This window comes from Gavialis gangeticus, unplaced genomic scaffold (assembly GCF_001723915.1).
Source record: "Gavialis gangeticus isolate Ggan-Ray unplaced genomic scaffold, GavGan_comp1, whole genome shotgun sequence".
NCBI lineage: Eukaryota > Metazoa > Chordata > Crocodylia > Gavialidae > Gavialis > Gavialis gangeticus.
This window is the reverse complement of record NW_017729028.1, coordinates 33,805,894-33,833,034: the sequence shown is the minus strand read 5'-3', so window position 1 is coordinate 33,833,034 and position 27,141 is coordinate 33,805,894. Positions and strand designations below refer to the sequence as shown.

At 51.3% G+C, this 27,141-nt stretch overlaps 1 protein-coding gene across 2 annotated transcripts in view; it reads right to left on the bottom strand.

Annotated features, from left to right (window-relative positions):
* Positions 1 to 1,873: 1,873 nt before the first annotated feature.
* The window catches only part of TRAM2 (translocation associated membrane protein 2), a 39,857-nt gene continuing 14,589 nt past the window's right edge, over positions 1,874 to 27,141 (bottom strand). For both annotated transcript variants that reach the window (XM_019520923.1, XM_019520924.1), the window contains 10 exons: positions 24,515 to 24,578; positions 17,023 to 17,132; positions 16,750 to 16,866; positions 11,704 to 11,762; positions 10,185 to 10,269; positions 9,746 to 9,816; positions 8,914 to 9,018; positions 7,973 to 8,116; positions 6,687 to 6,859; positions 1,874 to 6,351 (listed from right to left, as the gene is read on the bottom strand). In XM_019520923.1, coding sequence (XP_019376468.1) covers positions 6,278 to 6,351; positions 6,687 to 6,859; positions 7,973 to 8,116; positions 8,914 to 9,018; positions 9,746 to 9,816; positions 10,185 to 10,269; positions 11,704 to 11,762; positions 16,750 to 16,866; positions 17,023 to 17,132; positions 24,515 to 24,578 — 1,002 coding nt within the window. In that variant the 3' untranslated portion in view covers positions 1,874 to 6,277. The remainder of the gene's footprint in view (positions 6,352 to 6,686; positions 6,860 to 7,972; positions 8,117 to 8,913; positions 9,019 to 9,745; positions 9,817 to 10,184; positions 10,270 to 11,703; positions 11,763 to 16,749; positions 16,867 to 17,022; positions 17,133 to 24,514; positions 24,579 to 27,141) is intronic.

The window sequence follows — 27,141 nt, the reverse complement described above, 5'->3', positions numbered from 1 at the left end:
GCTCTCGACTCCTGCTTTGCTTCCTTCTTACCTGCTCAGCCTTTTCCCCACCAGGGTCCCCTTGGTCTCAGCCAGTTTGCCGCCTTCTCTGTTTCACTTGCCATCATAGATGCTGTTTCTTGAAACCAACCTCACAAGAAAAGCTTCAAATAAAATGAAGCAGCATTCCCTATTGCCTCCCCCAGACCTTTTGTTTTTGGGTGGGGGCAGGGTGCAGCTGGATAGATTGAGAACTTTAGGTCTCAGACATCCCTGTAGCTAGCAGGGCTTAATATTATGAGAAGCAGAGATTTTGACTATCCTGTTAAGGTATTAATGGTGTTGCCCTCCCTGGACAGAGGCTAGGACCTTGCTGTGTCTATCGCTAGTCTTTGTGCCAGCAGCCCCTCACTCACGAATGCGGCAAAAGGGCACGTGCGTCCATCCCCCTTGAATCCAACACATCCCAAGTGCCTTAAATAGCTGAGCGCTGAAATGAAGCATCTACCAAAGATAACCCTGCTTGCTTAACAGGAAACTTGGTGCTTTGCTCTCATGTGTCCCGAAAGCAACAGACATCCTGCCACCAGCCAAGGAGCTGCCCGGCAAATACAGCGGTGGTTGAAGCTCCTGGAGAATGGACTTGGGACAAGCAGGCTGCCCCCGCCCCTCCAACGCTTCACCTGTTCACCTGCCGTCTCAGAAATATTGGGTCCCATTCGAAAAGACTTGAGAGCTTTGTTCTAGTCCCCTCTTGAGTGTCAAGAAAGCCATGATGGGGGGAGCCTATGGCACTGTTCCCATCTCTGCTTGACAGTCCATCATTGCTGCCATTGGAAATCCCAAGCACAAATGAAGAGCAGCTGCTTCACAGGCACAGAGAATGCAGGTATCATATCATCTGGTAGGGATGTACAACTCATTTACTCCATCAGCTCCTGCTTCCTCATGCAAGCCTGGGATTCCCAGCCAAACACGTGGCAGGTCCCAGCATCATCTCCGCAAGCTGGGCGCTCTTGCCTTCTGGGGCCATGCACACTGCTCCCTCATCCAGCAGAGACTCAATCAAAACCGTCTCTGGCTCTTCTCAGATCTTAAAAATTCATTGCTCAACTTTCCTTTGAACATGGTCAGGGCAGCAAGGTGAAGAGGCTGACCTTTTATACTTCAGCAACACACACTTGGCTTGCAATACACAAGGATCCTGGTTTTCTCTGATTAAAAAAAACCAAAACCCAAATTTTCTGATTTAAAAAAGGAATTGGGACTCGTGGTAGGGATGATATATTTTATTAGACCAACTAGATTTTTGCAAAAAAAAATCTTTAATTGCAAGCTTTCGTGCACAAACAACCTTCCTCCAGGCATAGGAGAAAAGACTGTAAAACTTATCCTGGGTAGAAATAAAAGTTCATATTTCATAGGAAAGTTGAAGGTGGTAAAATTTCTGGTTTGGAACCGTTCGTTTTATATGCAGATTAGGCTCAGAGAAAAGCTGGAATAGTCTCTTTACCTCAAAGTTGTTTGGAGGTAAACAGGATGTTGTCGTGTTTCCATATAAAGAAATGTTTTTTGCAAAAATCTAGTTGGTCTAATAAAACATATTACTTCTACCACGAGCCCCAATTCCTTTTGCTTCTAGACCAATACAGCTACAACCTGGATACCTGATTTTAAAAGGTAACCCCAAATCCACATTCTTCTGTGATTACAATGAAATGCCACTACTATATATAATTAATGGCATTTCATTTCAATCACAGAAAAAATGTGGATTTGGGGTTACTTTTTGAAAATCAGACAATTTGGGTTTTTTTTTCTTTAATCAGAGAAAACCAGAATCCCTGATGATAAAGTATTAGCAAAAGGAAGAGAAAATGCAGACACGGTTACAAGCACATTGATGATTCTATGCCTTTTATTTAGTTATTTCAGAAAATACTTTTGTTGAGAGTTTGTCACAAAAACTCCTTAACAAAAAAACAAAAATCCATACAAAAGTCTTCTTAAGTGACTGGGGGGGATGAAACAAATGGGATTTTTTAAAAAGTCTGAAACAATTATCCGAAACAACAAAATAGAAAAGAAATTTGCACGACAGTATAAATATGGAAGAACAGAGTTTTCCTTGAGTTTGTTTGTTTGGTCCGTGGAATTAAATGGATGGAAAAAAGAAGTACGTATACCCAATCTAGCCTTTACACCTTGAGTTCTTCCCTGCCTCTGACAAAGAGTGTGCACATGGAGAGGGGACCGAGGGGTACAGGTGATAGCTTCACTAGCAGACTACCCGAGCATGCCACCTTGAAGGTGACAAAGGAGCTGGCAGAGCCAGACCATTGCAGACCCCCACTCCAGTGCAAGAAGTCAGCCGAAACTGGGGACTCCACCTCCAGGAGCTTCATCTATGTTAGACAAAAGTCAGATGCAGCTGTACCTCCAACCCACTGGGACGAAGGCCAATCTCATGGGCACCCCCACTGCCATCCAGACAGGAAAGTCTGCTCAAAATTGGGGAATGGGAGAACTTGTGTGGCAAAGACAACTTTAGGAGAACAAACAGGTTTCATTTTAATGCCCACTTGCGCAAAGAAGATTAATTCAATGAGCTCTTAAAACAATCGCTCTCTGCACAATGCTATTATCTGCCCCATCTATCACACCGATGAGACACCTGGGACAGAAGAAGAGAGAACGGGTGCTTCAAAGGCTTTTTCCATGGCTCAGGCCAAGGGCAGGTGAGGCCAGCTGTGTTCGCACAGCTTGACCATGTCTCAGACCTGCTCCTCCAAGTGTTCGCAAATAGCCGTGATTACTCTAACCATGACCCAAGTAGGTTATTGCACAACCCAGGAGGGCAGAGAGGGATGCTGTAATACTGAATTATGGATCCCCCACGTTGGTGAAGGAAGGGCACTTGGATTATTGCAGATGTGCACCACGTTGCAGGATGTGACCCAAGAAAAAAACCCATCTGAGAAGGTGGTTATCCCCCTTTTTTTTTTCCTGGCGCCTTTGCAGGTGAATTGATCCATGCTAGAGACTTTAAAAGAGTATAAAATCTAACCTGGAAGAAAAACGGTTCTTCAGAACAGAAAGTCTTGTTCTGGGACAAAATGCAAGGAATTTAGAGCTAGTTCCTGCAAGGCTGGAAGGGGGAGAGTTATCTGGTTGGGAGCCCTCTGCATCCCCTGAACCATACAATACCGGCGGTAAGACAGCCAGGGCTGCATCGCTGCTGGAGCTCTCCACCTTAGGATTGCACATTGACTTTTCTAGCAGGACCAGAGGAAATAGGGAAGGGTGGGGATATCCCCCTCTATGGAAAACACTGTTCAACAAGTAAAAAAAAGGCATAGAAAACGAAGGGATTCTTCCAGCACAACCTGTCCCTTTTACTGGTGGCTCTGAACATATGCGCACTATAAGTAACGTCATACATACCCATGGAGAGCTGGAGGAAGGGGGTGTAGCGATCAATATGGTACAAAGGGCAAGAGTACAAAAGGACTATATGGCAATGTAAGGCACTTGGTTTACAGAGTACAATGAGCTTCTTTGCAGAGATGCAGGGTGGTACAAGAGGAAAAGCTGCCTGGGGTGCCGAAGGAATTATTCAGCAGCCTGACTGGCTTGCACTGCACAAAAGCCACCTGCAAGCATGGGAAGCGGGACCCTCAGCAGGTGCAAAGCCACTGGCTCCAAGTGACACCAGCCAGTGCTTTGGAGAAATCCTGCCAAGCCTCTGCCTCTTTGGAGGCCCCAATGGTAGCCATATGGCTGGAGAAAGGGGGCAGAGGTGGAAGGGAGTGCTGAGCTAAGCCTAGGTGCTCAGCGCTTGCATCTTTCAGCTCCCCCTTTGCTGGTGTTAGCATCCACCTTGTATCCCGTAATGCTGCTCTCCAATTGCCAGAGCCCCCTCTGCCCAAATGATGGATTTGTTAGGAAGAAGCACACCATGCACCCAGCAAGGGCTCGGGGCAGTCACAAGATGCAGGACCAGGAGGGAGACCTCTGGGAGTCTACAGCTGGCACTGCTCACTTGAAGCTCAAAGGTTACTGGAGGCAAGGGGAAGGGATTTAACCTGAGCAGCTGCATCAGGTGCCCAGACCCTTTCCCCCACCCCTGGATGTGGCCATCAGCAGGAGGGAGAAGCATGGCTGAGAAGGCCTGAAAAAAAACCCATGAGAGCTGCCGTTGGCTCCCGAAAAAAGCACGGAGGAGAGTGTGGGCAAGCGCCACACCCCGCAGGGAGACTGGCACAGACAAGCAAAGAGGGATGAGCCAGGAGCATCTCGCGTCATATATTCCCACCAGGTCGCTCGCCCCTTAGGAAGGAAGGGTCAGCCCTGATTGCTACCTGAATTGCTTGGGAAGCAAGTCCGCACCTGTGCCCCAGCCCACCCTCTGCCTCTCCCCTCCCGCTCTGGGAGCAGCAGCACCCCCGCCACGCTCGGCCAAGAGGAAATGCTACCGAACAAGGTTGCAGTAACACACAACATGGAAACAGCTTTGCCAAAAAGGAAGCACCCGCCACGGCGCACCGGGAATGGAAACTCCCAATTGCTTTGCTGCACACAGGGGCAAAGCCCGGCGACCGGGAACTCCCACAGAGGGAGGATGCAGCAGAGCGACTGGGCCCAGTCTTGATCAACACGTGGCACGGGAAGAGACCTGCTGCCTAGCGGGTTGGGATGGGCCTGGCAAGAGGAGGGCAGGGGTGAAACCGGGGGTAGCGCCAGAGGGGGGTCCTGGGTGTCAGAACGGTCCTGCCTGCCGCCATCGCCTTCCAACACCACGTGCAAAGAGGGGCTGATGAGGGAAAGTGGTCTTCGGAAACGTGGCCTCTGAGGTAGATTTGAGGGGATTTCCATCCAACCCGCTGGGGCGGTGAGAAGGTTGCCGTATGGCACGGGTAAGGTGGGAGCCCTCCCTCACCCGTGGGCAAGTCTACGCTGATTCCCATCCCATTCATGGCTCAAAAGGAACGATGGGGCTGGGCTTCGGGAATGGGATGGAAACCTGGTTGTGTTATAGCACCTTGGTGGATACAAGCCCGGTATCCTTGGAAGAGGAAAGGGAGCAGAGAAGGGAAGGGCCAGGCTGGGATGGCAGAGGCACTCGGATGCCCAAGGGTGGAAGGGTATGGCCGCGTTAACCCCATTGGGACAGCCATTCTCCTGGACGCAGCACAAAAGCTTAGGACCGTGATGCCCCAACGCCACGTGGCATGTCCTGAAGGCTGCAGAAACGAGGTTATCTTGCTGGTAGTGGAGGGGCTCAGGCGGATGCCACCTGAACCCAAATTTGGCCTGAGCTACTTCCCTGGGTGCAGCCATCCCCACCATAAAGCACTGACAGTCAAGGGGCAGAGGCGAAGCCTGGTCACCGTGCCACTGAGGAGGGGGAAGGACAAGTCAGGACTGGGCTCAGCCAGTAGCACCAGCAGGTCCAGAGGGGCTGGTGCTGGGGATTCCCTTCCAGCTGCTGAAGCGGGCGAGATGGGCAGATGCTGGGCGAAGTGCCTGGGTGGGGAGAGCAGGCAGGAGCTGTTCCCCACTCTGTCACCTGCCCAGCTCTCTAGGACATGACCCAAAGCCAAGGCTGGAGGGGCTGCTAAACACAGCTAAGGGCACACTGCAGCTTCCTCTGGGGAGATGCTCAGTCTAGAACTGGGGTGCCTTCTGGATCCTGTGAAGCCTGCTCGAGACAGGACAGGCTCACCAAGAGCTCCAGAAGATGCCACAAACTCCCAAGATCTGGCTGTAGTCTCCCCCCGTGTCCGACGGTAGCAGTCACTCGGACTACGCTTGCAGCAAGTCAGCCCCTGGAGCCACAGCTACCATCCCTCCAAACCACGGATCCAGGGAAAAACAGGGTTGTTTGAGGGAAGGGAGCAGGGAGGAACCTGTTGTGGAAAAGGGATCGCATATCTGGAGCTACCTATTTATTAAAACCCTCCCACAGTAATGAATGGAAAGAGGGGGGGTGGGGGGAATTGCACGATGGTTTATAATAGGATTGAGAGGAAGGTGAAGGCTGGAGCTTTGTGTTGGGCTCCTATGTAGGGAGGAGAGATTGGTTGGGGGGGTTGGTTTTATTGCAATGATCTAAGAGAGGAAGAGAGAGAAAAAAAAGAGCATGGAAGAGAAGAGACAGAGAGCACGCGCGAGCGCAAGCTTGTGAAGACAATGTGTTTTCAAGCCATCCAAGATGGCACCTGCAGGGCTGGGGAGCAGAGGGCTGGTGCTTAGTCCTGGTCTCTCACCCTCTGGCCCTGCAGACCGGCCTTTGGCTCTACGGAGACTTGAGCTTCTTGGTGCGCGGCGAAGTCCCGTTCTCGGCTTTCACCACCCCATTTTCATGATAACCTGGGGGCAGGGGAGGGGGAGTGCAGCTGGTCACTCAACATGAAGGGGACTGGGACTGTCTATCCTAGAGGGACAAGCCCAGGGAGGGGTGTAGAGACCCAGGACTGTTTCAGCTTTCTCTGTGCTGGACCCACACCGTGCCTCCACTGGTCTTCGCACACTGAACAGGATGAGGGCGGTAGCTCCTTGGTCCAGCACTGCAGCACATGGGCTGCAAGGGAACGCAGACCCGATTTCTCTTGGGTCGTAGCCCATGGAGCTGGCCTGACTTCACCTGGGTCATCCCCATCTCACCCCCCTTGCCCCACTGTCGGCAGCCCCGACCTAATGCTCACCTGACTCCCTCTTGAGGGGCTTGGACTGCTGTTTGGTGATGGTGGCAGAAGCTGCGGCCCGCTTCCTGGTGCTCTGCTCGTTCCAGTACTCCCGCCAACGCCGCAGCTGGAAGTGGATGAAGCGCCACATCATCCAGGTCTGGAAGAGGCAGACCACGAGCAGCACGCCCATCCTGAAGGGAGCAGAGGAGACGCGGGTTGAGAGTGCAGCAGGGAGGCTAGCACCCGAGCAGAGCCTCCGGAAAGCTGGAGGGCCCCACGGTCACCCCAAACCTCGCCAAGTCGGTCCCCAAGCTATTAAGTGGTCTTTTATGCCCCCAAGGGCCACAGAGAACTGGGGACAAGTGCTTGTGGGAGTCCCCAAACCAATTTTTTGTGGAAAGGGAGAGTCAGGTACCAACCAGCATGAACATGAGCCTCATTGGCAGCTCAGGCTCCCAAATTATCACAAACCTCTTGGTCCCTCCCCACCAAGACCCCTGCACAGATACCAGGGAAGCCAGCGACTGCTGGAACCACACAACAGGGTGCTAATAACACCGAAAAGCTAAAAGGAGGGTTTAGCCCTCTCTCTTTGGTCTACAATAAGTCATTTGAGTGAATCAGTCCTAGATTTTATGGCCCACCAGGACTCTTACGATCATCTATAGCAACCTCCTGTTAGAGACAGGATAGAGAACCTCATCAAGCCCACAACATCCGACAGTGCATCCTTTCACAAGGTCCTGATTTACACACTGATTGTACTGGGGAATTGTCTCTCCTCCCACACTGTGACAACAGGCAGTGAGGTATTTCCAGACAGAAGCTTGATTCAGTAAACTGACTGCATCCCTTCAAGTGCAACGATGGCTAGAAAAGAGGCCATGCACCAGTGGTCTCTCTCTAGAAGAGGGATTTGCCACACCCCTTCATATCTGCTGACTTGACTTGCCAAGTGAGGGGTGTGTTTGCTCACAGGTTTTCCCCCCACTACTGTTCAGCTGAGGCCCACAACAGCCTAAAACTCAGCACACTCATGCACTCAGGACTATCCCTGGTCAGCAGGGTCCTTGTTACAGAGGGCAGCCCAAGCAGAAGAAATCTGGAGTTTCAGATCCCTACACAAGGGATCTGAAGCTCAGTAGAGGAAAAACAAAACTTTGCCCTGGGAGCCACACAGGGCAGTCACTACAGCTTTTTTCTGCTTCCTTCCCTTCCCAACATGAACGTATGCCCACAACACCAAGAATCTCCCAAGCTACAGGCCACAAAGTCGATGACGAAAGCCCTTGGCAAAGACCTACCTGAGCAGCAGGGTGTTGAAGTTTCCTTTCTCAGGCTCAAATGTCTGGTTGTCCTCCCGCGCCAGCCCGAAGGCTATGACCAGCACCGAGAGGGTGAGGGTGAAGAGTCGGGTGATCACAAACACAACAGCCCAAGCATTAAACCTGTGTGAAATTAAGGCAGCAGAGTCACCAAGACAAGCCTCCCCTTGCCAGGACTCCCCAGGCAGGCTGGTAGGTGCCTGGAGTGCAGTCATTTCAGCAGCTGGACTCCTCCAAGGAGCCTGGGACAAGGTGTTTTGGGGGGCTGGTGAACCTTGGCCCACCTGTCCTACAAGGTAAGAGCTCATCCAAGAGCTGCCCCAACCACTGCTGCCTCAGTGAAGGCCCCGCTGCTTAAAAAGGCCACAGAGTACAAGGACCCAGCTAGTCACTTGTGAGGTCCATTAGCAAAAGGAAATGCATGAGGCTGGTGTTGGTGCCATACAACTTCCTGGGCAAGCCAGAGGGGGGCTTAAGCACTCTCCAAAACACACTTGGTTTTGATTCTGCAGGGCTTCCTGCTACATCTACCCCAGGACCATGGCCACCAGCACTCAGGATTGTCAGTCCAAGCCTGGAGCGATCTAGGGTTTGATTCTCTGATGCCCACCATACTACAACCCCCATCCAAGCAGGGAGCTCTCAGGTTATTTCTGCTGGGATGGCAACAGACATCATCACCCAGACAGGGTCCTGGTGCACGAGGTGCCATGAAGCCATCTGGTGACAAATGGCATGACCAACCTAAACAGAAAAACAAGCAAAGTGGGAGCAGGAGTCTGGGGGGAGGGTGTACAAAGGATGGACAGGGAGGGAGACCATGACTGAGCCCATGTCTCATGGTAGGTGAACCGCTGGTTCAGGATCTAGTGCTGGGGGTGGGGGAGGAAGCAAGTCTACTCTCAGCTCCATGCACTTACAGTTTCTCGTTGTTCTCATCCGTGAAGTAGACAAGGCGGGCCATGTGGAAGAGGAATTCGGCCACGTACTGCAGCAGCAAGAGGATCAGCCCCAGCCGGGTGAGGCTAGAGAGAAAAGAAACAGGCACGGCCATGCTGCAACCCATCATGCTCCATCCCCCTTATTACCCTGACTCCAAGTGGGTACCACCGTAGTGCCTACAGGCTGCAACCAAACTCCAGGCCCCTTTGCACCAGGGGCTGCGCAGATGCAGCAGGAGAGACGCCCTGCCCCAAAGAGACTGCAATCTGAACAGACAATCCATGCAGGAAACTGAGGCACAGAGAAGTGCAGGGACTCAGCAGGGCCTCCCAAGTCCCAGCCCCTGGTCTGTGCTACCTATCACATACCCTACATGTGCTGTGGGGTGAGATACTAACCCTTCACGTGCGTTTAGCTGTGAAGCACCATGCCATGGGAGAAAGCTTCTCCTGGCACAAGAGGCGGCCATGCCTCATAGCCAACACCATTTGATGCTCTGGAAGCATGAGGCATGGCTATCGCATCATCCATCCTGGCTGATGTACTTAAAGAGCCTCTTGGTTCCCAAAAACTGTAACCATCACCTCACCTCTGACATATCCTGCAGCTGGGAGTTTCAAAAGCTTAATAACCCTCTTTATTCAATTCTAAACACGGTGGCCAACTCCAAATTTCCAGGTGTCCAAGCTAAGACCCTAGTCTCCAGCAAAGGCTGAGCTCCCACCCCCAGGGCCAGGGCCAGAACCCCAATGCTTCAGCTGCAGAGGCCTGAGCAAGCACCGTGGGGAGACCGGACGTGGCGGCACTCACTTGAGGAGGTACGCTCCAGCGATATGCACCAGGTAGAGGCAGATATACTGCAGCTGGCGGGGAATCTCCTCCTGGAGAGGGAAGCAAAACCAAATGAGGGGGTTCATCCCACATGACAGATAACACCCCAGGCCAGGTCAGGGGCTCTCCCTGCTCCTCCAGCTCCCATGCAGAGCATAGTCATGGCACAACAGTAAAAAAATTCAACCCACCCCAGCTGAAAAGCCAAGGAGGACAGTGTGCCTGCAACAGCTGAAAAGCATCTCCTAAGCTTGCTCTTGGTCTGGCACAGGAGGGAGCGGCCCACTCCGGCTTTTTCAGCACCTGTCTCCAGGTTCCACATGTCCCACACTTGAATGTTGCTGGCTTTTTCAAGCCGCTGCAAGCACACCCACCTGTCTGGCGGCTCCTCTGCCCAAGGAGCGTGCCCAGCACTCACCTTCCGCACCTTCTGGAAGTACAGCTCGGGCAGCGCGTGCAGCCAGTAGGACAGCTGGCACAGGTAGAAGAACTTCACCTGGAACCTGCAATGCCAACAAGTGTGAGAGAGCGGTGAGACAGTGCTCCCCCCTGCCTCCAGCCCTGTGCAACTCAGCCAACAGAGCTCCCAGGTGGCAGTCATGTTTGGATAAAGCCCCACTATGGGCTGATCTGTCCTTCGGGGGTCAAGAGGAGAATCCACGTGAGCAGACAGCACATGCTGAGAGCAGAAGCAGGACATAGAGCTACCCCAGGACCTACAGCAGTTCCCAGCGTGGGAACAAAAGGCAATTGTGGTTCCTGGCCAGCTGCATTCTCAATCAGCTACCCCAGCAGGAGACAGACTGGCTTTCCCTGGAAAGAGCGAGTCTCAACAGGAAGGAGGTGCTCAGAGGGGTGCACGTCACCTACAGCCCAGGTGGTAGGTGAAAAAAAGAGAGAGCCTGGCCTGGGGCCTCAGGTAAGGAGGTCCTGCGGCTGCTGAGACCCCCTAACCACCACAGGAAGAAGACAGGAGGAGGGTCTGCCAGCAACCAAAATACAGCATGATGCATCTGCCCAAAGGACGGCCAACTTTGGCCTATGCATGGCCTCCTTATAAACTTGACACGTCAGCTCTGCACGTGGCATTCAACAGCCAACCCCTTTGCTATGGAGCCACCTCACCTGGAGCCTTTGTGGTCTGCGCCAGGGATGGATATAAAGGTTATTTCACCTGTGAGAGCCTGGTTTCCTGGGCTGGACTGATGTAGTGTTGGAGGAGCCCAGATAACTACATAGCCTGACTTGCTGTAGGGCCCAGGTCAGAGGGTTTTACCCAGTAGCTTGGCACCACAACAAGAAGAAGCATGCATTCAATCCTGAGGCCTTGCTAGACTAGGCCACAAACCCCCACATTCTGCTCTCAGTTCTGCCCCAGGCCTTCAGGACAGTCGCATCTTCTCTACCTCTTCACATGTGCCCATAAAGTCCTGGCCCCTAGTTTTCCAGATGCTGCTTATGCTCCTGGCTGAAGGAACCATGCACAGACTGAAGCTCTACGTACCCATGCTCTCCTGGTAGCCTCCCAGTACCTCACAAACCCAAACCAATCCAGCCGTACAAAAAAAAGGAGATGGAGGAAGGACTGTGACCCTGTTTTACGTGTGGGAAAGAGTGGGGAAATCGGCATAGAAAAAAAATGGCAGAGACTGAAACGTTGCCAGTGCCAGACCTTGCCAGACTTCATCTGCAGCACCCAATAATACAACAGTCTCTCACCCCTTGAATCCTAGCAAGATGACAGATTTCCTTTTCATGCAATATGCTCGGGTGGGAAGTGGGAGGCATGCATTCACTATGAAGGACTCGGAAGACATACGGCATAGCATGCTACATATCTGCTGCTGACACGCATCCCCCCTGCCCCTGTCCCAGAAGAATGTAAAGAGGAAGGAAGTGGTCAGCTGCAGCACTAAGCATATTGTGAGCATGCTTACGGAAGATAAACATGAGGGTAGTTTTCCCACAGGCTCCTTGGGTTTGAGAAGTATCCTTCCTGCAAGAGAAGACAAAGTCTATTAAGCAAAAGGAACAACCGGCATGCAGTCACCTGTAAGCACAATGCTGGCCTGAGTGGGGCCTGCTAATGTCACACCAATAAAAAGACCACCCCTAAGAGAAGCCTGGATGCCAGCTTCTTTCGAGGAGCTGCTGTAATCCCCATGGCACCAGCGCAACAGTGTGAGAGGCAGGCAGCAGAGGGGGTCTGCTGGGCTACTTGGCCTTCGCCTTGAGGGCTGATCTCCTCTGGGTCTGCTCTGTGCCTTAGGGGGAACCAAGACTGAACAAAACTCTCTGGGTGTTTCTTGAACAAGGGAGCAGAAAGCAGACAGCTGTACTGTCGCAAAAACTTTGCTGCTCCCCTGCAACCACGCTGAACAGCTCGGTGGAAGGAGGAGAACGGAGTCAGTCCCACCTGATTTGTGTTTTAGTGATCTGGTGAAACCACATTTGGATGTTGCCAAGTTATACAGGGCTTATCCAGTCAGCAAGCCCCAGCTGCAGCACGGAGAGAGGCATGCGATTCTGCTATCATAGCTGGCTGCAAGGCAGTGGGTTTCTACAGGAACCGCGTCTTGGCTGCATCTCATTGCCCTGTGCTATGCATCTGACCATATCTACCTCCTGCCTTGGAGAAGGGATGTGGTGCTCAATGTCTGTACGCAGGCCTGCATCTGATCTACCACTGGGGCCTCTAGGTGCTAGACAACACAGGTGACAATGGTTGTAAGAGGAACCTGAACTTGTTTTCTTCTCCATCATCATCATTTAATGCTTTGCAATCTCAAATCTTCTTTTCATGCAGCACAGAAAAAAAAAATAATAGAAAATGAGGTTTGGAAGGGACCTCAGGAGGTCATCTGGACCAAAGCAAGAACAGCCCCAACTAGATCATCCCAGCCAAGGCTTTATCTAGCTGGGTCTTCAAAACCTCCAAGCAGGAAGACTCCACCACCTCTCTGGGTGACCTGTTCCAGTGCTTTACTACCTTCCTTGTGAGAAAGTTTTTCCTATCATCTAACCTAACCTTCCCTTGGTGCAACAGACCATTGCTCCTTGTTCTGTCATCTGCCACTGCTAAGAGCAGTCTAGCACAATAGAGGTGAGACCATGGAAGCTTCAAAGATTACGGGAGCAAGCTGGTTTTGATGCTGCAGGCACGTGAAGCATTGAAAAAGAGCGGCTGTATCAATACTGCAAGTTTTATATGGATCTCTCCACTCCTGGAAACACTGGGAAGCAATTGATGCAGATCCCCTGCATACAAACGAGTCTGAAAGCCACACTCTCCTGGGGGAAAACTGCTCATGCTCGTTTGTTCTGGATCAAGAGGCCATAAAAACAAAGGGGTGAAGGGTTTAAAAAGGCAGCCTGAGCTGAGGTCAGAGGCACGAAGAGGGACAAAGAACTGATGGACTTGGGCCTGTACCTAGCAGGATGATGGCTGATGACAGATGCCTGGAAAGCCAGTGTGAGCAGGGACAGGTCATTATTATGCACGCTTTCTCTGTAATGGTTTTTTTTTCCACCCTAAGCAGCAATGGGCTTGGTGAAGGTGGGCTGGTCACTGCTTACGCTGTCCCCGAAAGGAGAAAGTGATGGGGTAAAGCTATACATGTTCATACATGTCTCGGGGGACCAACGCGCTCAAAGCCTGGTTGGTAAGACGGTGCCTGCTGGAGGCAAAAAAGCTACAGACTGGAGATTTGGGCATCAAAGAGGCCACAGGGCATTGTGGTGTGCAATATCTCTGCATGAAAGATATCGTCCAGGGGTTCTCAACCTTTCTGGACTCAAGCTTCCCCCTCTGTAACTTCTGTGACATGAGCAGTACCCAATTTCCAGAACTAACTTATACATTACAATGCTTAATTCCTTGCAGAGGGGCCTGGCAGGGACCAGCCTGAGCCTGGGTTTACCCGCTTATCTCCTCACACCTCAACCACCACCCTCTGGTTGAGCACCACTGATGTAGCCAGCGTGCTGGTTAAGCATGGTGGTGCTCATGGTTTGGGCCCGGCATGCTAGAGGAACAGCATGGAGCCAGTCAACAGGCCAGTTTGGGCTCTACACCACCCTTGCCCGGCCAAACCAGACTCCGAGGGCTTCACACTGCCCCCACCTGATCCCCATGTACCAGGATCGGGTCCCACGCTGCCCTGCATGCCTGATCTAGTACTCAGCACCACCACCCCCAGATCCCTGGGGAGCCCTGCAGGCTAGATGACACAGCCTCAGGGGCCAGATTTGGCCCACAGGCTGGGGGTGGAGCACCCCTGATTTAGCAGACGTGCTTCCCTCTTGCCTTCTTTGGTAACAACCAAATTGGGGGAAGCTAGAGCTCAGGTCCTTTCTTTATCCTCATGGAAGAGCATCTTCTCTGCCAAATTGCAGGAGACGTGGTGTTTAAGCCCACAAGGGGACTGGCTGCAGGACACAGCACAGGCTCAGAATGGCCCAAAGCCTCTTGCTATCATCCAGCGTCCCCCTGCCCCTCTGCAGAGCACCCGGGCATGGCAGCGGGCTTGGGGATGCCTGCAGCCCCTGATGAGAGGAAATGAATGGCAGGGGGCTGGGGCAAGGATCGCCAACAAGTGAGGTTGCAAACTTGCTCCCAGGGGGTATGTGCAAGCCACAGAGGGAAGGCAAGAGGACGGGCCAGAATTTCAACACCTGACTACCTTGGCTGGAAAAAGCAGACCTGCTGCCCAAGGTATGCAGTCTTCAAGGGGTTAGTTGAAGCAGTGAAAGGTAATGGGCACCAGGGCCCTAATCTAACTGCCCTGTAAGCCAGTGCCAGTTGCTAGAGAGCTGGCAGCACAGGAGGGGGAGGCAGGGGCAGAGGCAGAAGCAGAAGGCAAGCAGGCAAGAGCAGTCTATCAGCCACCCCCAAAGGATGTGGGGGCTACGGTGATGGGGGGTGAAGGGGAGGGGGAGGTACTGTAAGCTTCCTGGGGAAGGAAGGCCCTGCCATGTTGTTCCATGTTTGTACAACACCTAGCACAACAAGGTAATAATAGATTGGGGGGGTGTTATTTTAGCAACATGCCATTTTCTTTTAGGCCTGGAAAGAGCTGGCTGAGGAGAGGTCACTTCCATGCCAACCCGGTGCATTTCGGGGCCTTATGAGGTGTGGGGATACAGCTGGCCGAGTGGTCTCTGTAAGTGTGTCAACACCAATGACCTCTGCCCAAAACTTGCTGAATGAAATATGCATTCATGCCCAGCTTTAAACTGCAGTCCCAGAGGTCCGTTCTCACACGCATCCACACTCCTTTTGCAAGGGACACCCTCCACTCATACACAGGCCCTGGGTGTTGCACAGTGCAACCATTGCAATGATACAGGTTTGACTTGGTTTTGGGTGGGGACAAGCCAGGAGCATGTGAGCTAATGCTCACAATAACTTCCATAGCGCCTGATTTTCCCAAACCACTGCCCCATCTCACCCCCTCTGACCTTCAAGACCAAAGCCACAGTTCTCCACTGCAATGTGTTTTGGCATCACAAGGGTTTTCTACCGCGCGGCCCCACTCCCTGCCGTTCACAATGGGGGCATGAGCAGAATAGTAATTGGGCACCGTGGTGCTAGGAATGCAGAGTTCACTAGGTTTGGGAGAGTTTATTTCCTTCCCTGCTCCTTCCAGGTGCTGTGGTCTCCTGGGTTGAGAGATGGGCTCTTGCTGAAATGTAGGAGGCTAAGCTCCCCACCCCCCCAGTGACTCTGTGAAGCACCAGTAGCAGGCATCTGAAGCAGCTGTGTTGATTATCAAGTGCTTGAGTCACTGCACAGCCTGTCAGACAGCTTGGCTGCGTGAGACTTTCCAGCCTTTTTGCTGTGAATAGAGGGGCCTCACAGGGCAGAAAGCCAGGCTGACGGGCTTTGTGGGAAGGGAGCAGGGTGCCAAAGGAGAGGAAGAAGGGCCTGGGGTCTTATGTCTTTCAAGGGGGTTGTGCTTGGGAATCCATCCAGGATCTAAGCTGTTACTACAGCGCAACACAGATGGGGCTTTGATTCCCTGACGTCAGTAGCACAATCTTCCCTACCTTCAGCAAGGCCAGGTTTTCACTCCAGGATTACAGGCTTCACACTGGAAAACCTTGCACAGGGCATACACACTGCAGTAGTGACATGGGTCTGAGCCTGCCAGCAGCCCAAACAATCACTGAGGAGCAAGCTGTCCTGCTCACTGCAGCATGGGGCTGACTGGAGCAGCAGGACAGGCATCAGGGTTGCCGTTCTGCAGCTGATCATTTAGCGTCCACTTAACCAGCTCATCTCTTGTCCCCAAACCACCTCTCACCCCACCAGCTGCCTGAATCACTAGAGCTGCACACAAAACCTCTTGCAATGCAGAGATGAGTACAGAGATGAAACAGCTCTGCATCAGGTCACTTCTACAACTAGGTGGCCTGGAGGCAGCTGGAGCGGTTGTGTGGTTTGTGCTTTAATTTAGCTCCCTGCAACCTCTATCTTTAGTTAAAAGCGGAAGGGAGATAGACCTTTTTCCATCTGCTATGCAGTCCTCTCACCCTGGTGCAGAACTCACCATGGAGTACCTCGGACCTCAGTGTGCATGTTGCTTCACAGCCCTTTGACCTACTCCCCTTAAGAAGCCCCAGGACCCTAGAGAAGGCATACCTGGAGTAATTCAACCTACTCCAAGAGTACAAATGCAACTGGCATCATGCCGGTCTGCTCAGAACACACCAGCAAAGAGGAGACCGGATGCACACCTTGCTGGGGTTACTTGACCCCAGCAGTCTTTCCTGCCCAGAGCAGGGGGGCTGGACCCGATGATCTCATGAGGTCCCTTCCAGCCCTAAACTTGTGTGTGCGAATTTGCAATCTTGTGCAAATCATAAAGGACACCTACTACCGCCAGCTCAATCTACAGTAAAGGAATTACACTTCACTAGTGCAATGGGAAACCCGAAAGGGTCTGCACCAAGCCTCCGTGGGACCCATTGCCACAACTTACCGTCACTATGACATATAAGCACCAGATCATGGAGGTGAGATGGAATGCAACCAGCTGTCCTGATTCATTGAACTTGCTGTGTTTGACCTTGGAGAGATGGAAACGTCGGCTGATTTTCTAGAGGAAAAACAATAAAATACATAAGCTAGGAACTCGCCCTTCTCCTGCTATCCATGAGCTCATCATCTGCCATGCCAGCCCTGAAGGCACCCAGGCCACCCACAATATAGCTCTGGAAGGGCCACCCAAGAGGTGATGGAACAAATGACTCACATCCAGGGCATAGTCCTGCACTACGGCATGCAGAATGATTGCTATGAAGATGTAAAAGAGGATGGTGACCAAGTCCTTCAGTCCATAGCAATAGTGAACAAGCTCACCATCTGCAGAGAGAGAGAAAGAGAGAGAGAGAGGTGTTAGCACTGCAGCTCCCCAACCCATCCAAAACCTGCTCAGCTTGATAATGGAGCCTGCAAAGACAGGGCAGGTCCAGGGCTAAGGGCTTTGCCCAACAGAAGGACAGTTCTTCAATACCCTTTCACCACTGGGGTGGTCCTTCTGGGAACCTCACACAGACATTCAATCTTGACAGCCAGGGGTTCGTCTACCAACGGGTTGAGTTTATGGCACTTGCCATGACTAAAGCAATCCACTATTTAGCAGTTGGGTTTCAAGGTAGGCTCTCCCCGTCTGACCCCTCTAGCAACCGCAGAACCAGATCGAGGGCCCGAAGTTGCCTTCCCAGATGCCGAGGGCGCGTCTACACAGTAAAGTTTGCACAGCAGGCAACAGCACCCTCCAACACACTATGCTTCTCCCCGCGGGATGCTTCATAAATGAGAAGCAGGGTAGCCGTGGTTGTACAACCCTTCAAGTGGGCTAATTCACACTGATAAGTGATGGTGTCACCTCTTGCTGTGACACCTGTGGAGACATGGATACCCTGTGTGGACACAGCTACTCTGCTTCTGGTTGAGGGGGCAGCCTGTACGGGTCAAAGCGTGTATGAGCGGGCAACTGGTGGGTGATGCACACCCAAAAACATTAAAGACCCTTGTGATTTCAAGCTGCCCCCGCTTCTTATATCCGAGACAAGGCAGGGAGCAGACGGACAAGCCACAGTCACTCCATACAAATAACCCAAAGCCCAGCAAAGTGAGCATCCGCTCACTTGTTGAGCATCTACATACTTGTTGCCCAGTGGAGGGGGCAGGATTTTGGCAGTGAGGTAAACCCTCATTTAGGAGGGACTGGTATGATCGTTTTGTATTAAAGGGACTTGTCAGATAAAACGAGGAAAGGGAGAGTGTCCCAATGCTAACACCTCCCCATCCAGGTCTTGTACTGCCCCTTCCAGGGGCAACATTCATGTCCCACTCTCTGGGGCTATCTGCTCCACTCCCTTCCCCATCCTCCATTCACTCTGGGCACCATCTCATGGCTTCCCACAGTTTTGTCTTTGAAGCTACCCTAAAAAACAAGTCTGTGAAGAGATTTATTATGCTCAGGGATGCAGAGATTCCCCAGTGCTTCATGGTTTTCACAGCATGGTTTTCACAGCTATGAAGACTGTAGGGGTTAAATGGATGCAAGACACTGAACTTCACTCTTCCCCCACAAAAAGGGTAGTCGGGAACCTGGAGCAAAAGGGAAATATAGGGAAGGTAACTCATCCTGCTGCTTCCATCCTTAAATACCAGGATCTCAGTCCTGCCAGCTGGCAGTCCTGCCCCTTCCAGCAACACCGAATTCGCCTGGGGAACAAGTCCAGCAGCTGAGGAGATGGACTTCGCTGCCAAATGCCCCTGGAAACAAAGGGCAGAAAGAGCACAGTGAGAAGGACTGGGGTGGCAGCAAGGGTGACTGGAGAGCAGGGATGTAGGACCCAGGAAAATGTGGTGCTAGTTTGGGTCCAGTTTAGGCCCCTCACTCCAGAAAGGATATGGACAAATTGAAGAGTCCAGTGGAGGGCAGTGAAAATGGTTTGGGGGCTGGAGGACACACTTTCTGAGGAGAGGCTGCAGGAATTGGGTTTATTTAGCCTGCAGAGGAGAAGACCGAGGTGGGATTTAATAGCAGCCTTCAACTCCCTGCAGGGGGCTGCAAAGAGGATGGAGCTGGGCTGTTCTCGGTGGAGGCAGATGACAGGACAAGGAGCAATGGGCTCAAGTTGCAGCAAGGGAAGTTGAGGTTGGATATTAGGAAAAACTCTCTCACTGGGATGGTGGTGAAGCAGAGGAACAAGTTACCTAAAGAGATGGTGGACTCTCCATCCTTGGAGGTTTTGAAGACCCAGGTAGACAGCTTTGGCTGGGATGATATAGGTGGGGCTGGTCCTGCTTTGAGCAGGGGGCTGGACTACATGTGATCTCCTGAGGTCCCTTCAACCTTCATTTTCTACGAGTCTGTAAAAGCCCAGTTCAAAAAGGTCCTAGCACCCAGGGAGAGCCCCAACGCCACCACGGGGACATATTTTTCCTAGGACAGATGGGTGCTGTGCTGAGACAACCTGAATGAGTTTATTCACCTGCAAACAGTAGCGTGTTAACACAGCTACCCTGTTTCTAGTTCAGGGAATGCAGGATGTTTCTGGACAGTGCTGCCCTGTGCCCCACAGATAGACCCCAGGATCCCTTCACAATCTTGAGGGGCTTTGCAGAGTCAGGGCCTAAAATGATCTAGCAAGAATCCATCTGTGCCAACCCAAAAAAGCCTGCAGGCCACATCCGGCCTGGATTGACGGTGTTTTTGTAGATTTACACCCTGGTGTAACTGGAAGCACAAACTGGCTACCCCTCATTAGGGATTCTGTGGATGAACAAGCAAAGGGAAGGGGAAGGCAGGCAACCCTCCCATAGCTGGGTCAGGACAGCATGCCCCCATAGCAATAAAGCACAGGAACAACTTGTCCTGTGTGACCAGAATAGCAGGTACAATTAGAAGCACAAGGAGCAAATCTGTTTGTGAGGCTTCACCTGGAGAACTGGGTCCAGTTTTGGGTATTGCGCTTCAAGACAGGCACAGACAAGTTAGCAAGAGTTCAGTGGAGAGTGACAAAATGATCAGAAGCCTGATTTATGAGCAAAGGCTGGAAAAACTGAGATGATTTAGTCTAGACAAGCCACAACTGAAGGGAAATTTTATAACAGTCTTCAAATCCCAGAAGGGTGCATATACGGCAGCAGTTTGAGGCAGATTATTCTCTGCGGCTGCAAGGGATGGGATAAGGAGCACGTCTTAACTTGCAGCAGAGAAAGCAGGTTGGAAATTAGGAAGACCTTTCTGACTACGAGGGTGGTCAAGCGAGGCTGTGTAATCTCCACCCTTGGGAGTTTTTAAACAGCAGGTCAGACACTTTTGGCTAGGATGGTTTAGTCAGGGCTGATCCTGACTTGAGTAGGGGATTGGACTAGACCAAGGGCGCTCAATCCCTGGCTCATGGGCCAAATCCAGCCCATGGAAAGGTGGGATCCGGCCTGCGGGATGCCCCTTGGGACAGAAACTTTGGCAGCAGGGAGTGGGGCCAATTAACATGGCCACCTCTCCTCCCCACTGCCAAATTTCCAAATGTTACACAGTCAGATAACAGCCCGCTGGCTGGATCCGGCCCATGGCCAGACCTGGTGCTGCCCATCTGGCCCATGGGGCATCACTGGACTTGATGACCTCCTGAGGGCCCTTCCAGACCTACTTTCCTACAATTTGTACTTTTTTTTCAGGACAGAGGCAGCAAAACCTGGAAGCTTAGGTGCCTCAAGTCTGCTGCAGTCCCTGTATTGTGCTCGGGTAAGCAGATGGGTGGTTTGCCAGCATGCTGGTTCATCTTTAATATATGTATATATATATATTTTTTTTTAAATTAGAGATGAACCAGCGTGCTGGCAATCCACCCATCTGTATATATGGCTAGATTTATACAGGCATTCAGGCACCCCAAGATATTGTAAACAACTATGGGCTTTAACAGAGATAATAGCAATACTATAATAATATTTGTGTTACCATAGTGTCTAGGAGCTCAGGCCACCGGCCAGGACACCACTGTACAAACAGAATAAATTTGGTTCCATGCACCAAACAGCTTGAAATTCGAGGGTTGGACAACTGATAGAGAGGCGGACTGCGTATCACCAGAATACATTGCGACAGTATTAATTAGCCAGGCAGGCAGTGGTGCTAGCATCCATGCGACTCAGGCTCCTAATATCTATAGCAGGCCATGTGATTTAGGTACCTAACCTTGCTGAACACATTCATCAGTCCTTTAGGCGTGCATCTGCATCTCTAGTGCTCAAATATCCATAGACATCTGGCTCTTAAGTCACCATGATGCTGCTGTGTTTTCCAAAAAAATCTTATTACTACTTTCCAACTCATTTTTTGAGTCACAGAAGACTCCTTTTTAAATAGGCCAGACTGGGTGTTTGGGGCCTTACAAAATGATATAATCTCACTATTGAAAAAGGGGCTGGAATAATCCCAGATGCACAAAATTTATTACTGTGGTTACTGGAGAGCCAGGGTGCATTCAGAGAAGAGACGTGAGAGGACCATGGGAAAACCTAGCCTGGGGAAGGAGATTTGGAAGACCGGGACTGTTCCCTTAGAGAGGAGATGAATCAGACGAGTTATGAAAAGGCAGAAGAAGTAAGGGAACGGTTTAGGGAGGACTTCTTTTCTCTGAGCTTCGTAATGCAAAATGAGGGGGCATTCACAGCAGTGGACAGGAGGCTGATCTGAAACAGGCACACGGAGAAGCAGTGGATAGAGTACTGAGCTGGGACTCAGAGCTTTTTGGTCCTATTCCCAGTCCTGGTGGTAACATGCTGGAAGCGAGCAATGCCTTTGCCTCCCTTGGCTACCCTGCTCTGACCTACAGCATGCTGTGGCACACTCTTAGTGGCTCAATACTGTGCCCTGTAGTTGTGTGTAAGGGCGTAAAGTAGCTATTTTGGGGAATCCTTGTTTGAATGGGAGCCTGTGAGCACAGAGGACCAAATTTGATGGCCCAAGCCCTAAGTTCCTGTGATCCTGAGTAAACCACTTACTCTCTCTGTAACTCTCCATTTCCCCAGCTGTAAAATGGGGATGGTGACACCCACCTCCTATGTAAAGTGGTCAGAAAGGGACAGACAAAAGCACTGTGGGCATGAGATAGATGTGTATTATTATAATTATCCTACTAAGCACATGATCTGATGGCCACAGAAGTGATCGAGGCTGAGAACTTAAATCATTTGAAAAGGCTGAAACATGGGCGTGGAAAACCAGGGCAGCCAGAGTTTTAATTAACAGCAACAACAACAAAACCTCGGAAGGGACACTGGCTCCAGGAATAAGCCAGACTGACTTGCAGAGGCTAAAATCAGGCCTGTGTAGGAGGTGGATCAAGTTGCATCTGTCAATTGTGGAGCTCTCACAGCCAAGATATGGGACTGGATGGTCTCTGGGTCCGAGCTTTCCCTATGCTCCTAGATCAAAGAGCGGCAAAGGGGGCTGTCTGTTTAATTCAAGCCATTTCATTCCTGGTGGCTCTGAGTGACCCATCGCCTCTCCTTCCCTTGGAGAAAGCAGAAGGAGCCTACAAGGAAGATAAAGTGGTGAGAAGCTGCAGAGGTCCCATCAAAAGGGAGATGTGAAACCAAGCAAAGAAAACAAGTTAGCGGCACAACTTCTCCACGGGTGAGCTTGGAGTACAATAGATCAAGAGGGATGACTTGGCTGCTGCTCCATCTCCCTGCTGGGCCTTTCCCTATTGGAGTGAATAGCTGGTCCAATTTCATACGTCCCATATTGGTTCCCTGGGGAGATTAGCCCACAGCTTCCTAGGAGCATACGTAGCAGAGCGGAATCGCTCATAGCACTGCAGGCCAGGCTGGGTGCAAGCCTTTGGTCTGGGCCATGCCAGAGCTCAGGCCAAATCACCCCAAAAGTCCCTTCTGTGCTTAAAGTCAATGAAGGTCACAATCAGGTTGAATATCTCAATGCTCTAAATTTCTCCTCCCAAAAGTTCACCACATCGAGCTGCAGCACACCTCATTTGTCAGCCCCAACAAGCTTCTTCCTCCTCTTCAGTGCTAATCTCCTGCTGCTGGCCGGTCTCTGCACCTTCACTCATCACTTCAGGCTCACGTTACGGCCAGCAGACACCATCACGACCATATAGCTAGCCTGACGTACTGTTGAACACAGGGCCTGCATGAATTCCCAGTTCATGTCCAAAAGCTTGTTATAGTATTTAAAAAGAATAACAAGTAAAACAACATTATATTTGATTGAGACCATTCTAATGGACAGGAGGGAGAAAACAACTGCTAATTTGCAAGGGAAACTAAGAGTTAAAATAAGTTGTGTTCAATTGTATTATGTCTGGTGAGTGAATATGCTATGGGTCCCTTAATATAGGGAGCTAAGTGTTAATTAGTGAAAGAGAAATGCCCAGCACCTGTATTTATATTTGTTAGTTATTGCTCATTTTCTGTTCCATTTATGATGAATGGTCAATGTGAGCTGGAACGTTCCTTGTAGGAAAGGGATCTAAAACTGGATCCGAGAAGTTGCTAGGGATGGAGAATCACCTAGAACCAGGGCTAAACTTGCTCTGATGTTTAAACACCTACACTGTCAAAAACGTGCACTATATTTCTAGTCTGAACACATGCAGCTTTAAATTCCCAGATCCTTCTTCTTCTGCCTCTGACTGCTAGCCTGAAGGGTTCCCAAGTTAGTTCCCTCTTAGCCTTCTTTAGGATGAGGAAAGCTTAACTCCACCTAATTATAGCTAGTCCATCCTTTCTAACAATCCTTGCTCCTCTTCTCTAAGCAACCGCCCGGTTTTCCTTTGCAAGCGGATTAGTCTGTGTCCCAAAGACTAGGGCAGACAGATGGTTGCTTAGGATAATGAAAGCCAGACTGAACAGAGCACAGGAAAAGATCCTTCCAAGAGAGCCTGTGTTGGGCAAGACAGCCTAAAAGATCTCCTCCATCACCACTGACCAGGGGATACTTGAAAAGGAAGCTCTTTGGAGCTGGGACTGGCATTTCACCTATGTCTATATAGTGCCAAGTGCAATGGGACCCGATTTGTCCCACCGATGTACTAACCCGGAGAGGCAGCACAGTATTTCTTTCAGCAGGGCCCTGCTGTGGCTTGCCTGAAACTGCAGCATGCACCAATGGGTTTGTTACTTGTCTCCCACCCAATTATTAGTTACATCATCGACAATTAAAATGCTGGGCATTGCCTTACTGGAAAAGTAGCCCATGCAGCCTAATGCACTGAGACAGCAGCTAAGACCAGAGGCTTCAGGACTGAGAAGCAAAGCATCCGAGGCACGTAATCAGGCAATTCATTCCCGTTCGAACGTTAAGAGGCTGAGGGTGGGGAGTGTTATGCTGTACAGTGCAGCAGGTGGTCTGGCCAAGTGCAATGGAAGAAGCAAGAGGCACTATAAATCCTCTGAACCAGGAGGGGAAATTCCTTCTTGATCCCAACCAGGGATAAGCTTTTGCCCTGAAGCACAAGACTCAGCAGCCTTTAGACGTATTAACCGAGCTGTTCTGCAACAACAGACTTTTTTTTTTTTTCTCTTTTTTGGAAATGGCTCCTCTGCTCTTTGAAAGCCTCCCAGGCCGCGGCAGTCTCTGGAACGTGAGACTACCCCATTCAGCCTTGGTTGCTTAGCAGTGAGGGTCAGCGGCACCAATGGACGAGATCCAGAGGAGGAGATTACGCCCAGTGCGGCGGCGTGGGGGATACTCTTACCTGCGGTGGGCACGCTGATGTTGTACTGAGGTAAGATAAATATGAAGGCAGTCTTGGCTGTAACCTGGCAAAGACAAAAAAAAAAATCATCCCCGTGTCAATGCATTTCCATCCATTTCCGTGAGCTGTTACCACTTCCCCATCGGTTCCCGTATCCCAGCCCACGCAAGCTGCTCTATGGGAAACACCCCCGCAGAAAGCCTGCCTCCAGACGGGTCGTGCCGAGGGCTCCTGTGTCCCGGAGCCAGCCGTACGTGTTTGCTTGCCACAAATCTCGAGCCCCTAATAATCAGCTCTGGGCAGGAGACAAAGTCCTGTTTGGTCAGTGATCTCCCACCCCCGGGGTCAGGCTGCAGCACACATCAGAGTCCAGATCCTCTCCTCGCCACTCACCCAGCAGCTGAAAATGTACCAAAGGCTGATTTTTGACCCCAGGGCAGAAGAGCTCACAATTTGCTGGGGCCCTGCTTCAAGCTGAGGCTTTCCGGCTATTTCCTAGAGGCAGTTTTCAGTCCAAATCCATTGCCACAATTAAGCACCTTGGTAGAAAGATAGGCCCATCTCCTACAACCGCTCTCTGCATCAGCGAGGGGACACACTGGCATAGCAGTATACATTGGGGGGGGGGGGGTTGCACTGCTACCCCTTGCCCTGTGTGACTACTGCAGGTAAACAAGAGACACAGAGGATGTCATAGGTTTGCATTTACTCCACAGCAGCCCTGCTGACAGCTCGGGACAGGTCGGGGCAAGAAATGAAGGCCTTGTTACTCCCTGGACAAAAAATACAGGGAGGTACCGGCTTACAGAAAACTCCTAGTGAACCGGGATTGCCGTGGCGGTGTACAAGTACCACGTCAGCTCATCCATCTGCGCGGGTCGTCAGCACACCCGGCCAGCTTGGTCTAAGGAGGCTTTGGACACGGTGTAGTCCCCAGCGTGGGACTGAGCAAGACGGGCCCCTAACTTCACCCAGTCTTTGGTTCTGAAATGGGAGGAGGACCCACACAATGCGGACATGCTAAAAGCAGTATTTTCATTAGAAAAATGAATAATAGTTTGTATCTGTGAGCCCCTGCTGCTCCAGACAGAGGCACTAGCCGTCAGCAACCCTGACAGCACCCCCTCTCCAAACTAACCAGGCACTGGGCACGAAGCAGCGGGGATTGGGAGCAGAGATCTCCAGCAGATTGTCATAATAACCTCTCCTTCCCAGAGAGCTGCATTAGCCAAGGCAGCATTATCAAAAAGAGCAACAGATGCTGGTTGGATTTTGAAAGCGGTGAGGGGAAAAGCTGCCATAGGAATAAAACGTAACTCTCTGCAGCCTGCACTCCTACCTGGAGAAACCTTGCTTGGTGCACGTCCCGAGCCAAGTCTGGAAAACATCTCAGAGGGAATTCGTTCCTACCTGCTGGACTAAGATTTTTTTTTCCCCAGTCCCCAAACAGGCTGGTGCATCCTGCTGTTAACTCCAATGACAGCTCTGGCATGAGGCAGCACCTTTAAATCCTTCCTGTGTTTAATCCTCAGGAAGCTCATAAGGCATTCGAGGAGTGGGGGTGTGTACAACACGTGCCCCATACCAGAGCTGGAGCCACCACTGCCTCATGCCCCAGGCTTGATCTAGCCTGCCGGGAGTCCTCGGGTTCAGATCCAGCCTGGGGCACAAGGCGAGTTGGACAGACACCCCTTGCTGTAGGGTACCCCGTGCTGGGAGGAAGATGCGACGTGTGTGATCGTCTGCTTGGCCACGCATGTCTGCGGGGGTCTTGGGGTGCTGGTGAATAATGTGTGCCGTAACGCCTGGCTGTGCTGCATGGATGCTATTCTCTTAACGCTGTCCAATGCAGCATAGAGTTCCAGGAGGATGATGGGTACAACTGGCCCAAAACATTAGCTTAAACAAGCTCACAGCCAGCCTCTAGCTAGCACCGTGGAGAGCTTGCCCAGGAGTTAGAGGTTTGATATGGGTTGGTAGAAAGCTCTTCTGCACTAGCTGGGCTACTGCAGCTTCAAATGAAGATGTCCTACCCCCAGCAAGGCTGTTTCAGGCACAAACCCCAGTTACTTGCAGTTTTCTTCCATAAGCTAGGAAGGAGCCTGCTCCGATTCACAAACCTTGGATCGAAGCCCCTTCTGGGTTTCCAAAACTGAACAAGTGATGGTACTGAGCCCTATGAATGCAGGACAGCTGCTGGTTGGGGGAAGGTATAGGCAGAGTAAACCCATATTGCCTAAAAAGCCTTCCTAGATGCTTTCCTTCACTGGATATCACTCCACATGATAACTCTTTGCCATGCCTGGCATGTTGTAGGCACTCAAGACTGAGCAGGGGGGTTTCCACCCTGGAGGGGTCTTTGTGGTGGGATCTGGCATCTGAGTTCTTGGGGGACTCTCAGGAAGCCTCAACGTGGGTTTTGAGAAATTTAAGTGACATCCCACCTGTACCAGCTTTTACTTTCCATCCTCATCTTGAGGCGGGCTTTGGCTTCCTTGACAATGACCCACACATCATGACGAGAGACATGCTCAGGTCGGATGGACTCCACCTTTCCCCTAAAGGTAAGCGTGTGTTCTCTTCTAGGTTGGCAGATCTCCTCCAACAGGCTTTAAACTAGGCTCGGC